General features: G+C 43.7%; 1 protein-coding gene across 3 annotated transcripts in view; it reads left to right on the top strand.

Annotated features, from left to right (window-relative positions):
- Positions 1–684: 684 nt before the first annotated feature.
- Positions 685–13,769, top strand: part of RASAL2 (RAS protein activator like 2) — a 173,244-nt gene continuing 160,159 nt past the window's right edge. For all 3 annotated transcript variants that reach the window (XM_030455339.1, XM_030455340.1, XM_030455338.1), the window contains exon 1: positions 685–945. In XM_030455339.1, coding sequence (XP_030311199.1) covers positions 780–945 — 166 coding nt within the window. In that variant the 5' untranslated portion in view covers positions 685–779. The remainder of the gene's footprint in view (positions 946–13,769) is intronic.

Below are 13,769 nucleotides of genomic sequence, written 5' to 3'. Positions count from 1 at the left end.
TGCAGTGAGACGTGAACAAAGGGAAGGAACCCGGGAACCCCCATCTCACACTTTCTTGAGAAAAAAAACCCAACCATCATCTTCACATCCCTGACACGTTCTTAGCAGGTTGCAGAAGGACTCTCTGTGAGATGCGGGTGGCCACACATCCCACCAGCCTCCCGCGGGGTTTTTCCTTGTTTTTTTTTTACTCTTTAGATGCCACCCAGCCACAAACTCGGCTTTCAGCTGCCTTCCCCCCCGATGGGGCCGGGATACCCTTTTCCTGGGGGATCGCGACGAGAAGCCCGGGTTCCGGCCAGCGCAGTAGCGAAGCTCCGCGACCCGGCTTTTCCCAGGAGCTATCCCGGGATGAAGCAGGAGGGAAGGCCCAGCACCTCCCTCCATCTCTCACCGCCCCCTTCTCCCTTAGGGCAGGGGCGGGGAGTTGTGGGGTGGGTGAAGAGGGGGGGGGTCTCGGCTCGCTGCCTCGGCGGGCGATTCCTCTGGTCTATCCGAGCTCCGCCGTCCACCGCCCGTCTCCCTCGGCTCGCCACTGTTCAGCCCTGCCCGGCCGCGATGCCGCCGGCATTGAGGGAGCGGCGGGGCCGCCGGCACCGGGCCCTGGAGCGGGCGGACAGCGGCCACCGCCTCCTCCCGCGCTGACGCAGGGGGCGGGGGGCGGCGACGCGAGGGGAGGGGAAGGATGGAGCCGCGCCGAGCCGCGCACTGAGGCGAGGCGCGGCCGGCGGCGCCTCGTCCCTCTCCACCCACCCACCCACCCCCCTACCTACCTCAGCATGGAGGTGCCCCCCGCGGCGGCGGGAGAGTCGGCGGCCTGGGCAGCGGAGGCGTTCGGGGAAGCGGAGCTGGGCTTGGAGGAGCTGGAGGCAGCGGCGGGCGGCTCGCTGGACCGCGTCCTGCTGGAGTCGGTCTGCCAGCAGCAGGGCTGGGTCCGCGTCTACGGTAAGGGGGTACCCGGGGTGGGGGGGTACCGGCGTTGGCTGCTGTATCAGGTTGGAAGTGGGCGAGAAAACTTCCTGGCTTTAACTTTTCCATTCTTCTCGTTCCCTGAGTCTCTTTACCATTTTTTATTTTTTTTTTCCACTCGCCCCACCGGGGGTGTCCCGGTAGCCGGCCCGGTGGGAGCTGTGGCGGTGCGAGCGGGCGGGGAGCCGAATCCCAACCTTTTGTTTGGCCGGGAGTCAAGTACGGAGTGCGGGTGCATGCTGCGCCGGCTCTCATTAGTATTAATGAGGTTCTGAAGGCATGGGAGGTGCTGAGACAGTGGGTCCCGTCGGCCCAGACTCGGTGTGGTGTGTTAAATTGGCGCCTTTATTTTTTATAAAAGGGATATTAAAAGCTTTAGCAGCCTCGATCCAGGCTACAGGACCCGTCGCTGTTTCCCCTCCTTTTGCTCAAACTCCCCGTGGTATGTAACCTTTGAAAATTATCTTGATTTATGTGGCCGGGGTCTGGTTTGTTTAGGCTCTCCGCTGAAATGCAGTCAGGCTTAATCTCTCGATCAGCACCTAAACAGTCGAAATTCTGTTTTATCTTTGCCTTGTCTTTCCCTCTGTTTGTGTGGGTAATCTGAACGCTAATTGCTCCCATGTTGCAGAGTGAAGATCGCTGCAGACCCTGCTGTGTTCTCCCTCCTGTACCCTATCTGATGGTCCATCCTTGCAAAGGCAGCAGCTGGGGGCTTTTCTTGTGCAATTAACTGCTTTACCATTCCCTAAGATTATGTAGAACCTTTAAAACCACTCTCACGAGTACTTCTACTACATCTTGATTGGTACTTTTTTACATCAGATCCTGTCACGCTGGTGGCCATCCCTGCCTCCCTTCTCTTCCTGCTGTGAATCCCAAAGAGATCCTCCAGGGTTTCACTGGTCTGTAAAACTAGAAGCAGACGATCTCTGCTACCTGTATCACTGGTTGCATTACACTTGAAACACAAAGATGACAAATTATCTACAAGAACTATGCTGAATTTCCTGGCTGATATCAGTTAATTATTGAGCGTTAGCCTCTTGCACATATCAAATGAGGAAGATCAGGCTGCAGGTTTTCTGGAGGGCATGGTCTGTTCAAAGACCTTTGTGTTTATTTTGGAAGCTTGAAAAGCTGGTGCAGTGGGAAGGGGTTGTCTGTCTGCTTTTTGTCTGGTGCATCAATGAGCAAAGTTATCCTCAGTGCAATTAGCTGTAATAGAAGTTTGGGATTTTAGCAGTTTCTGCTGTGTCTAGCTTGCTGCTTCTTGTGTGGATCTCTTTTGTTACTCTCAGCCTAATGCTGACAGTATGAAATGCAGCCTTCTAAAACAAAGTAAAATCTCTCTGCTGTTGTCAAGGGGAACTCGGAAGCAAGCAGATTGCCTTCAGATTGTTTGTTTAGAATACTTTCCAAAGGTAAAATGAGAAAATACTTAAGGAGAGGATGTCTGGCACCAGCCTATCTGATTGTTAACCAAGGTTATATCTTGTATGAGTGGAAGCAGGAATGTGGTTTCAAAATTAGCCACAGCAAAAAAACATTGTTTGTTGATAAAGTCACATCATACGTTGTGATGTGTTTGTAGTCTGACACTAACATGTAGATAAATGGGGGAAAAAAACCCTGTGACAGAGCAGCTAGCTCACAGGCTATAAAAATCAGCACAGACTCCAAGCATGTAAAAATACATCTTGTAGCCCAAGGACAATAACTAATTATTCCTAGTCTGTGTTTAAAAACAACTCATTATCTCTCTCTCCCTCATAAAGAATCTGATGTGGTAGTGTCTCCCTTCCTTCCCTATGAAACTGCAATTGGATTAGCTAGTATTTGTTTGTTTCTTCCTGCTTGCTAGCCTATATTTCTTGGATTAACACATCTGGAGAAGTTTGCAGACAGTGAACCCAGCTGAAACTGTGCCATGGTTGTGCACAACTAAAAATGGGTTACAAACCTATGAGTGACAAGTGTTATTTATAGGATTAAAAGTAAAGCCTTGCACAGTAGTTTGAGGAATCACACCAACACAGAGAAAGAAAACAGGAGCAGAAAGCTTAGCCTTATTGTCTGTATTGTCTGATAAACAATGAGAACACTAACACTAATTATTTCCCTGTGAATGGCTGGGGGACAGAAGGAATATCTAACACAGAAAAAGTGGAGAAGCATTTTCTGTCATGGAAAGAAAATGTTGTAGCATTTCTTCTCCATGAGTCTTCATGAGCACTGGGGAGTGTTCCAAGTAAAAGGTGACGGAAAAGTGACTCAAATAGTGGAAACACTTAAAAGAAAAAATGTTCAGCAGCTGCTTAAAAGACAACTGTTTATTTCTGTGCATCTCTGGTCTGCAGTGGTGCCATCCTCTTCGTCTCTCTCTAAGGAGGTAATTACTGGCTTGAGAGCATCAGGGCTGGTTGCAGAGCCTGTAAAAACTTCATCTGATATTGAGGTCCTGTAGCAGGTCCAAAGGAGGCAACTGGGCTGGTGAAGGGACTCGAGCACAGATCCTATGAGGAGAGGCTGAGGGAGCTGGGGGTGTTGAGGCTGGAGAAGAGGAGGCTCAGGGGAGACCTCATCACTCTCTACAACTCCCTGAAAGGAGGTTGGAGCCAGGGGGGGGTTGGGCTCTTTTCCCAGGCAACTCTCAGCAAGACAAGAGGGCAGGGTCTCAAGTTGTGCCAGGGGAGGTTTAGGTTGGATATTAGAAAGAATTTCTTTCTGGAGAGAGTGATCAGGCATTGGAATGGGCTGCCCAGGGAAGTAGTGGATTCTCCGTGTCTGGAGATATTTCAAAAGGGACTGGATGTGGCACTGAGTGCCATGGGCTGGGAACTGCAGCAGTAGTGGATCAAGGGTTGGACTTGATGATCTCCGAGGTCCCTTCCAACCCAGCCAATTCTATGATTCTATGATCTGTAAGTACAAGAGAAAAGAATCTAGAAGTGAAGTACCATGATTACTGGTCTCTGTGGCTGGCCAGCAGTATGATAGTGATGTGAATACAGTAGGACTTTTCAATGTCTAGGATGTGATTTCAGTGTGACACTGAGGTCTTGTATGACTTCACTATGAGATCTAAATCACAGTCTGTCTATTTTTGTATTTCCTGCCTTAGTTGCAGTAGTTAAAGTGCAGCTTTTTTCATGTGTTTTGGAGGTCCGGCAGCTTCTGGTTAAGTGAATTAGCAAGGCTATTATCAAACCTTGGAAATACAGTTTCCAAAGGACAGTGTTTATAATGTAAGCAGTTTCCTCTAACCTGATGTTTGAATAGTGAACAGGAGCAGCAAATTTGCTTGTTGGAGTGATGGACTTAATTGCTCGTGAAACACAAATCATGTGTGGGTTGTTAAATGTTTTCAAGAACTAGTTTTGATACAACTGATGTTTCTGCAAAATATGTATCAGCATGTGTTCTGGGTGATGGTTTCCTTTCAGCCTTGTAGCATGTGTGTAATGGGTAAGGGGAAAGAGATTGCCTTGCTTGGATTAATGTTTTGATTATTTTTTTCCCTCTGCAAAAGGCTAAGTAACTCTTGAAAGCAACCAGCAGTGTTTCAAGGTCTTTTTCTCTCCTCTTTGAAACAGATTTGGGGGGAAGGAGAAAGGGGAATGACTGAATTGACAGCATTCTGTGAAAACAGAGCAATTATATTGCCTGGTGTGGCTGACTGAACATTCATGGATTTTGTTGCAATGAATTATAAAGCTCCCATAACTGCATTATTGTTAAATGTTGCATGTCATAGGGACAGAATTGGATTTTGCATGACTTACAGTATGTATCTAAACAGGTTTTGAACTTCTGTAACAGCAATTGCCAAATTAGGTTCAAGTTTGCCTGCCCTAAGCTCACTGCAAAGGCTCTTGTGCAAAAATGATTAATTTCAAAATAGGAGCTGCTGAAGTACACATGAAATAGCATTGGGAAAAAGCTGTTCTTTCTTGAATGTTCATCCTGTGAATTGGCATTGCTGCTCTGGAGCTTTAGTTGGAGTAAGAAATGTCTTTCTTTTCTAGTAGTAGTGCTAGAAGATTACAGTAGCTTTACAAACTCTTCCACAGATAGGACACGGGCATTTTCATCACCTTGACCTCTGATCCTGCAAGGAGCCTGGAGATATTCCTCACTGCCAAAATAAAGCTCTGCACCCTCCTGCACTTGGCAGAAAGAGAAGGCTCTTCTTGGAGGGCTTGAAGGGCTTCATGCTCTTTTGTGGGTATTGATCTACAGATGGAGCTCTACTGTCTCTGACTCCAGAAAAAGCCCCAGACCCCACGGAATCAGACACAAATATCTCCTGGCTGCCTCAGACCCGAGTTCCAGGCTTTTAAGTATTGGCCCTCAGAAAATAAGAGTCATTGCCCAGAACTGAAGCCAGGGTAATGCACATAGTGTTATGAGGAGATCTGAGCTGTGGCTCAGGGACTGAACAGCCACATCTTTTAATCATGTGAGATTCAGTCCAAACCTCCAATTTCTGTAGGTACCCATTCCAGCAATCTGTTGTTTACCTTATTCAACTCTTATGTCAATGATTCCAACAACTGTTCTCAGAGTTTTCTGGTTTTTTACAGCCTGCCTTGCCATGGCTTTGCAGATAGCTTGGTAATTACCCTTTCCCTCCCCCCTTCTCTTTTTCCTTCATCTCCTCTTCTGTTGCTTGCAGTTGTACCTAAAAATGCAAAGATTGTCCATCTCCAAACCATCTCACACTGGATGAACACCAACAGGCTTTGGTAGTGAACAGCATCTTCTCACTGTCAGCAAATCCTCTCCTTCCAAACTGGCTCTTGCTGCCAGCCAGCTTTTTCCAAAATAACCATGTGAGGATGGTGAGTAGGAGCCACAACCCTTCCAGGGGGTACTGACCTCTCTCCCTGGGGTCTAACCAACCCCTTGGACCTCCACCCAAACCCAGGGTGATCCCACCAGATGGCGGCATCTTCATTGCAGTGGTGCAGGAGCTGCGGAAGGACTCCTGAGGTTTCCCAAACAGGCTGGAGGACAGTCCTGTCCACTTCTGAACCTTATCACTCATCTCCAGCAGCTCAATTAAAAACTAATCTGGAGTTTGCATAACAAGGGCTAGACAGGAAGGGTGTATTTAATAAAAAGAATAAAAAACCCACAAACCCCTCGTACAAGTTGAAGTGATGAAGCAATATGAGAGCTGAGGGATGTTTGTTATGGCTGTGATCCCTTGCAGGAGATCTTTGCTGTTATGAAGGACTTAAGGTAAGCTGAAAATGGGGATGAGACCCTGGGAAAGCTGGAAGGGAGCTGAAGAGCTTCATGGCATGCCTGTGCAGACAGTCTTGTGTTGGAAAGTAGGGAAGGTTGGTGCTCATCAGTGTTTCTCTCCCTTCTGATCAATAGCCTTGTTTTTATCTTGCTTAGAATGTCACAGAAAAAAAAGAATATAAACTTTGTTGGGGTAGGAAATGTCATTTCCTGCGTATTTAGACAATGCCTGCTATAGTGATATCTGCCCTTGTTGTGGCCTTAAGGTACTGCTGCAGTATATGAGTTACAAACATTAAATAAGGAAGGCATAAAGCTTTTTTTTCTTTTTCATTTTGTTAAAATGGTCATTAACTGTCATTTCTAGTTGGTGCCCCATTGTAAAAGACAAAATCAAATAAAAAACAAGGTTTGAAGAGTTTGCATTTGCTACAGATTAAAAATCACCAAGTGTGCTTTGGGTAATATCAAAAGATGGGATTGAAGTGCTCTTAAAATCAATCATCAGAGAATGTTTTGGCTTGAAAGGGAACTTCAAGACCGTGTTCTTACAGGTGATCTGCTCATACCTGCTGTGTGGCAGCTCCTCTGAGAGCTCTTTTTGACTGCAGGGAATTTTGCAAGTGTGTAGGGGGTGGATTATGGGTCCTTGGTGCTGCTGCAGCACTTGAATCTCTGGTGACTTCCCTGGGTATCTGCACAATACACCCTTGCTTGTGTGTTTGGAGTGCAGCTGGGCTGGATATACCCAGTTTTCTTCTTGGTTGCTTTACTCCCAAACTCATTGCAGAATTAGCCCTTTGACGTCAAACCCGTTTGCCCTTCCTCTTTTTAAGGAACATTGACGTTAATTTCAACATAAATGGATTTAAAAAAAAAATTTTTTTAGGAGTTTTTAGCAGGGCTCTTTCAGCTGGCTCTGTTGTTGCAAATGTTGCCTAGGTTACTACTTCATTAAGTCACTTAAATATTTGGAGGCATCCATAACACTAGAGTGTGTTGGGAAAAATGAGGATGACATTATTTTAAAACACCAGTTTCCTGACTCCTGTGCTTCAGTCACAAGATTTATCTCTGCCTGAACATTTTCATGTGCTGCTGTTTCCTATTTTTAAACAACAGGGAAAAAAAGGGAAGATAAGAGGAGCATAACTGTGACCTATTGACATGTTGTGAGATCATGAGTTCCTTCCAACTGATATTTATAGAGTTTTAGAAAAAATAACTTTGATTTCATCATTTTCTGACATGTATGCCTTCTTAGTCCCAAGGTCACGGAGTTAAGTTCTCATCTGAACTATTGCAAAATCCTCTGTAAAGGCACACAGAAGTAATGGAAATTAAATTTGTATCTGCAAGGGAAAACCAAGTGAAAAGAAAAATGAATGCATTTTGGTTTGTGAACTTCTCACAAAGTCCTTTGTGTGTTTTGATACTGTTCTATCTCGGAAATCCTTTAAAGAAGTGATCAGGAGGGAATAACATTTGTTAATTCTCTTTAATGGAGTTTCAGAAGGTCACAAAACTATAGAAAATCTCTTTTCCAAGAATCAGGATTGTTTTAAATGGGAGAGCAAGTTGGAGGGAGTATTGCAAGTAATGAGCTCTTAGAGAGAGGCAAAGGGGGTCTTTGCACTTAAATAAATGTAAAACCATGTCCTGGATTTAGATCTCTTATTATCTAAAGAAGTTTGTTTATTTAATTATTTATTACAACCCATTAAAAATTAGCTCTAATTCAGCAGGCACTTAGTTAAACACATTAATTCTGCAAACTGTAGGAAATAGACACTGATTTCAGCAGATGTGCTGTGCATCTGGTGCAGGTTTGCATAAGAACACATATTCTTCTCTGTTAGTTTCTGGCTTGATTAAAACTTGCAGGCACCTTTTCCCTTCCTTTAGGGCTGTGTCTGGATTCTTGGACATTAGTGGCTTAATTTAAAATGCCCCATTTTTTTTCTCTGCTAAGATAATTAATTTGATTTACACAGCACTGTGCTTGGTGTTTTCCAGAGGCTGTTTTCCTTGCCTTTTGAAATTTGTAGCCTGGACCAGAGAAGAAAGGAAGCAGCAAAGATGAAAAATGGCAAATATGTTTAGAAATGGATGGTGGATTACATGGTAGCTCATAATGAGAAGGGAGGGGATTGTGTGTCTTCTGTCCTTGCTTTCAAGGAGGTTTGAATCGAAATCAGTACAGTGGTAAGAGGGAGAGTTTAGGAACCTGTGCCTGAAAATGATCACCCATATCTTACACTTAATCCTTCCCATTGCTAGGCTTTCATTTAGCAGTCCAGTTCTGTTCTTAATCTCAGTTCTGTTCTGGAATGGCATGAAAAAAAGTATAAAAAATTCTTTCAGGTAGGCTATAGATACTGTACCATTAGTGCTGAGAAACCTCTGAGCTGCAAGGAGTTGAAGCAACTCCTCTTGCATGAGGGCTGAAGTTCCCTGGCTCTGTACTGGCAGTGTTGATGTTCAGGCTGAGCAAGCTGAAAAACCTAAAAATTAATGTGGTATCCATGTTTTGGGATATCCTTCACAGCAGAACTTACAGTGACTGCATGGAATATAAAAGCATAACCACATTTTTCCTCTTGGGAAGCACAAATTTTGCAGTGAGAGTTTGGAGGAAATACAGATGGGGTTGGTACTGGAGGGGTTTCTTTGGTGCTGGAGGGTTTTCTTGTTTGGTGCTGGAGGGTTTTCTTGTTTGGTGCTGGAGGGTTTTCTTGTTTGGTGCTGGAGGGATTTCTTTTCTGGTACTGGAGGGTTTTCTTTTCTAGGGTTGCTACTTGAATGGCAGATGGAGTTAAAAAACTGCCTCCTTTCTTTAGTTTCTCATTACTTGAGTCAGTGGATTGGCTTGAGATAAGCAGAGGTAATTCACACCCTCATTTAGCTGACTCTGGTGCACTGATACCTGTCTCAACAAGATAGTGCTGACCAGTGCAGCATCTGTACCCTAACAGTTTGATTTGAGAGGTTGTGTGAGCTGGAAAGGGAAGAAACAAGGTGCAAGTAGGTCAGGAAACTTGCCTAAGGGCATACAAGCACCTTGGCAACAGAAGTCAGATCTCCTGAGACCTCTACAGTGTTTGCATGCTGTAAGTTGTGTTTAGGGTATCTTTAGGCCTGCTACTTGGATCCTCTTGTGCCTATTAATAATCCTCTCCAGTACCCTATTAGATGTCAGATCTGTAGGTCAGCAGAGCAAGGTGCTCTCAGAGGAAGAAACTCATTCATGTGGTTATGTCTGCTTACTCACCTTTTTTGGAATAAAGGTAAAGTCTTTTAACCTTCAAAATATAATAAACTTGTCTCAATACTGTACTAGCAAGCTGAGCTGTTGGTCTGAAGATATTGGGACAGGTGGCACCCATTAACTTAATTTTTGGCCAGGGTCAGATTTTTGGCTGATTCATTATTGCCAAGTAGCTAAGTCTTCACTGGAGACTGGGGGAGGAAAATACATTGCTGGATTGAGACTGGAAAACTAGGGAGCAACAATGAAACCACCTGAAGTTCTAATAGCTTTTCCATGGCTTTTGAGACCCTGTGCCACTGAGTGACACTGAAATGTTTTGTTGGCTTTGCCAAGAGATTTGACTGATCCACAGTAGTTTTCCATATTAGCTAGGTATGGTACCTCATTGTGTAGGGCAAAGGAGACAAAAAGCTTCCTGAGATATATTTATTTAGATTATAAGGTTGTCCCTGAGGCTGTACAGCAAAGCTGCTGCCTTTTCTGGGTTTTTTAGCTTGCTTGAGTACACTGGAACATGTAAATCATGCACCAAAAGCAGAGTGTGTTTGTACTTAGGAAATCATTAGATTTTCCCCCCAAAATAATACTGAGCATTTGCTGTTTTGAGGTACATTTCTGTAATTACTTTTCATCTTTTTGTTCAGGATGGTGGGGTAGTTGATAGGTCTCCTGGAAAAGAAGAAGTCTGGTAAAATGGAGTGGTATCACCAGAACAAGGAATAGAGAATGGTGGCAAAGGGAAATGGTGTTTAGGAAAAAAAATAATAATAAAAAATCAACATTCTCTTAAACTTGATTTGAGAAGATTGGTCTTCTAGATGGCACAGGCTAGCTTTTAGGGTCTCTCTCTTGCTTTCTGGCAGTGCTTGTGTAGGATGTCAGCAGTGTGGGGTGATGGATTACCCCACAGAATGGATTTCATGGGGGTTCTTCCTTAACTCTTTCCATTACCTGAGGCCTTGCTGAAGTTTTCAAAGAACCTAAACTTGAGGTGATGAGCTTTGTATCCCATATAGTAAGGTGGTAAATGTTCTATGGTCTTTCCATAAACATTTATGTCAATTTTCTTTCTCGTGCCCTTGGCTTGTGATTCTTCCACTTAAAGAAGCATTTGTGGTGAGATTTGTAAGTAGTGGCAGAGCAGCAAGAGCCAAGACTGTTTCAAACTCAACTATCCTCATTTTGATTCCAGTGGTTTCTAATTCCTCAATTTACAGCCATTAAATCATTATAACTATTAAATCAAATTAAGCAAGAAAGTTTTTATTGGGTTTTTTTTGTTTTGTTTTTTTTGTCAGCCTAGACAGGCTTTCTAGGTGGAAGTTAAGCAGTTTCTGCTCTTTTTAAAACTTATTAATGTGGAAGTCAGGAATGGAAAGTAAGCAGCCTCTGTTCTCTGAAATGATGAATGTATAAGAGGAAAGAAAGATGATAAGAAGGAAACAAGTATTTTTTGATTGCAACCCAGTGCTGGAAAGGGGGAATATACTTGCTGTAAAAATGAAAATGTGTCTGAAACTTTAGTGGAAAAAAAAATAATTGGGTAATTATAGTTAAACAGCTAAGTGGTATGAAAAAAGCATTAATCTCCCTATACTGGTACAGCTCAGTCTCTGCCATTTCTTTGTCAGAACACATTGCTTTTTGTGTCTTAAAAATTAGAAAAGGGTGAAAATAGAAAACTGTCTGAAAATGCAGTATGGCTGTCAGTGATAAATGTAGGTTTAGTGCATGTGAATGTCAAAGGAATTTCAACAACTGTGACATCCAGCTCCTTTTAGGGTCTGGATGTGAACTTATTGGTGTTGGATGTGGAAAACCTTTAGCAGAAGGTGAATGAAGAACTTAAACCAGCAAGAGGTGTTCACTGGTGGTGCAGGTAGCAAGGCATTTGAGGAAAAAGTTCTTGTTCTTCTGTTAAAAATAATAATAATCCTCACTCCTTTCCCTTTTGCCTTCTGTCAGGTGCCTGTTTGAGGTGCAGGTACACTTGTAAAAGGAGTACTGGAAGTCTGAAGGGCTAAAAATTTAGTTAAAAGCAGCTGCATTTGAGTCTCCTGCATCGAAAAGCAACCCTGGGCTGTTAGACTGAGCACTACTGGGACTCTTTGAGGTAAAATGAACTGGGGTGATTGGTGAGGAAAGGAAGAATTCAGGAACCATTGTGAATGCCAGCTGCAGAATGTTACTGTTACTCAGTAGGTTTCTGGATAGACCAGCTATTTCTCCCTATTTCTTGCCAGGAGCAGGGTGTGAGAAAGGGAGGAGGTGTTGGTTTTGTTGGAAGCAACTTGATACAGAGGCTGTGCTAGTCCTGAGGCATCACATGTGAAAAGGTTTTGGGGATGTTTTTTTTTTTCGTTGGTTGAACTATCCTGCAAGGCAGGTGAAATATTGGCTTCTGTGAGGGAAAGGATCTATCTATCTATCTATCTATCTATCTATAATTCTTCCCTTTATTATCAGCAGATTTATAAATATAAATCTCTTCACTACCACGTGCAGTTGGATTTGTTGCTTGGGAGCTGAGCAGTAGCTTTGAATTATCTGCATCTGATTTCCAGAGCTCTGACAGTCTGCAATCTCCCTAATGTTCTGAGGAGCCATCGTGGGCATTGTTCCTCTGCATTTTTTTTCCCCCTTTTGTATTCTTCAAACACATATTGCAATCTGTTGGTTTAGGATTGAAAGAAGTACTGGTTGGCTCTGTGCTTTTTCTGACAAGAGAGGGGGAGAGAGTGGGTTGTATGGTTCTTCTTCCCCCTCCCTTGATAGTACAAATGCAGCCTGATTTAGAAGCAACTTTTAAAACTGAAGAGTTGTTTCCTGTTCGTAGGAGTTCCTCTCAATATTAAGAGAGTAAAGGCACTTAAATTATTCATATGAAGAAAAAATCCTAAATAAACTTTTCTTGAGACTTCTAGAGGAAAAAAAACTTTGCCTCTGAAGACTTTGAGCAGCTCTGCTCTGGATTCCCTGGCAAGAGTATTCTTCCAGTGTAATGTAAAATAGCAGGATCTAGAGTAGCTCTCTAGCCTAAGGGCTGGCCTTTTTTACCATCCAGCTGTTTTCCAAATGATTTATTTCATTTTCCCACTTGGTTTCTTTGCCTCAGCCCTCGGTTTCAGTCTTGCTGCTCAAAGTACAGTGTGGGTGGCAAGACAGAGGAGGAACAGCTGCACTTAGCAGCCCCAATAAATTACTTCATTAGAATTGTGTCTGTGTTACTCTAATACCAAATGTCTTAGCCCATCTTGTAGGTTCCCAACCAGATTGTTAGAATTTCCACTCTGCCTGCATCGAGTCGGGAAAGACTTCTCTGACTCAGCCCCCCAGACAAATGGGGTTACAGTGAATTCTGTGCTGCTGCCAGGAGGTTTGTTAGGGCTTTGTCAGCAGCCAGAAATAACTTGTGCCTTTTTCCCTGCTTCTTGGATGTTGAGCATAATACACAGGAAGAAGGATGTGCTCTCCAACAGCTCAGAAGGTGCTCATGAAACACCTTGTAAGTGAAATGATGTAAAAATGTCCTTATATTGTGTTTCTAGCTTCAGGATTTCATTTGGAAATTTAGAGGAATGGTGCAAATGTTACTTTGGGAAACAGCAAAACCAGTGATAATCCTCCATCTCAAACCTGCAAGTTCTTTGGCGTTCCTTGGAAGAGAGAAGGCAAAATGCAAAATTTAATGTTTTTCAAGTTTTTTTGATGAAGAACAGGCTTGTGAGTAGGGACTTGCCTTTTACTTGTTGTGAAGTAGCTTATATGTGGTATGGCAAGATGAAAACCAATTTGTTGCTGCCTCTCCTAATTCGTGGAGCTTTCTGGAATACCTGCAGTGTCCTGGGAGATGGAGCACAGAAATCCTGGGAGGCCAAACTCCAGGATCCACCTTGCAACTTCAGAATCTTTAGGAATAAAGTCTGGAGGAGGAGGAGGAGGTAGCTGGAGAGGCCTTGCCAAGAGGCTGGCTTGCTCAGGAGGAGGATTCCATTTGAAACATTGCATCTGGGCTTTGCTTTGAGGCTTCTCATCTTTTCATGTCTGCTGGTTAAATGTTTGCTGCTGTTTGCATTTGTCTGGTCTTTGGATCAAGAACATTGGCAAGTGTGCTGCAGAGCACTGGGGAATTGCCACTGGAGAAGCACTGCTACTTCTGAGAGCAGTAGGAAAAAACATTTCCTCCTCTGCATTTTTTAACTTCTTGTGTGCTTTATCTGCAGGTAGTTATTGTTCCAAACTAATCCTTGCCTGAAATACACCTGTGTGGGTCTTA

The sequence above is a fragment of the Calypte anna genome, chromosome 8, assembly GCF_003957555.1.
Source record: "Calypte anna isolate BGI_N300 chromosome 8, bCalAnn1_v1.p, whole genome shotgun sequence".
NCBI classification, from domain to species: domain Eukaryota; kingdom Metazoa; phylum Chordata; class Aves; order Apodiformes; family Trochilidae; genus Calypte; species Calypte anna.
Note: the sequence above shows the minus strand (reverse complement) of the source record. Positions and strands in the feature narration are given on the sequence as shown.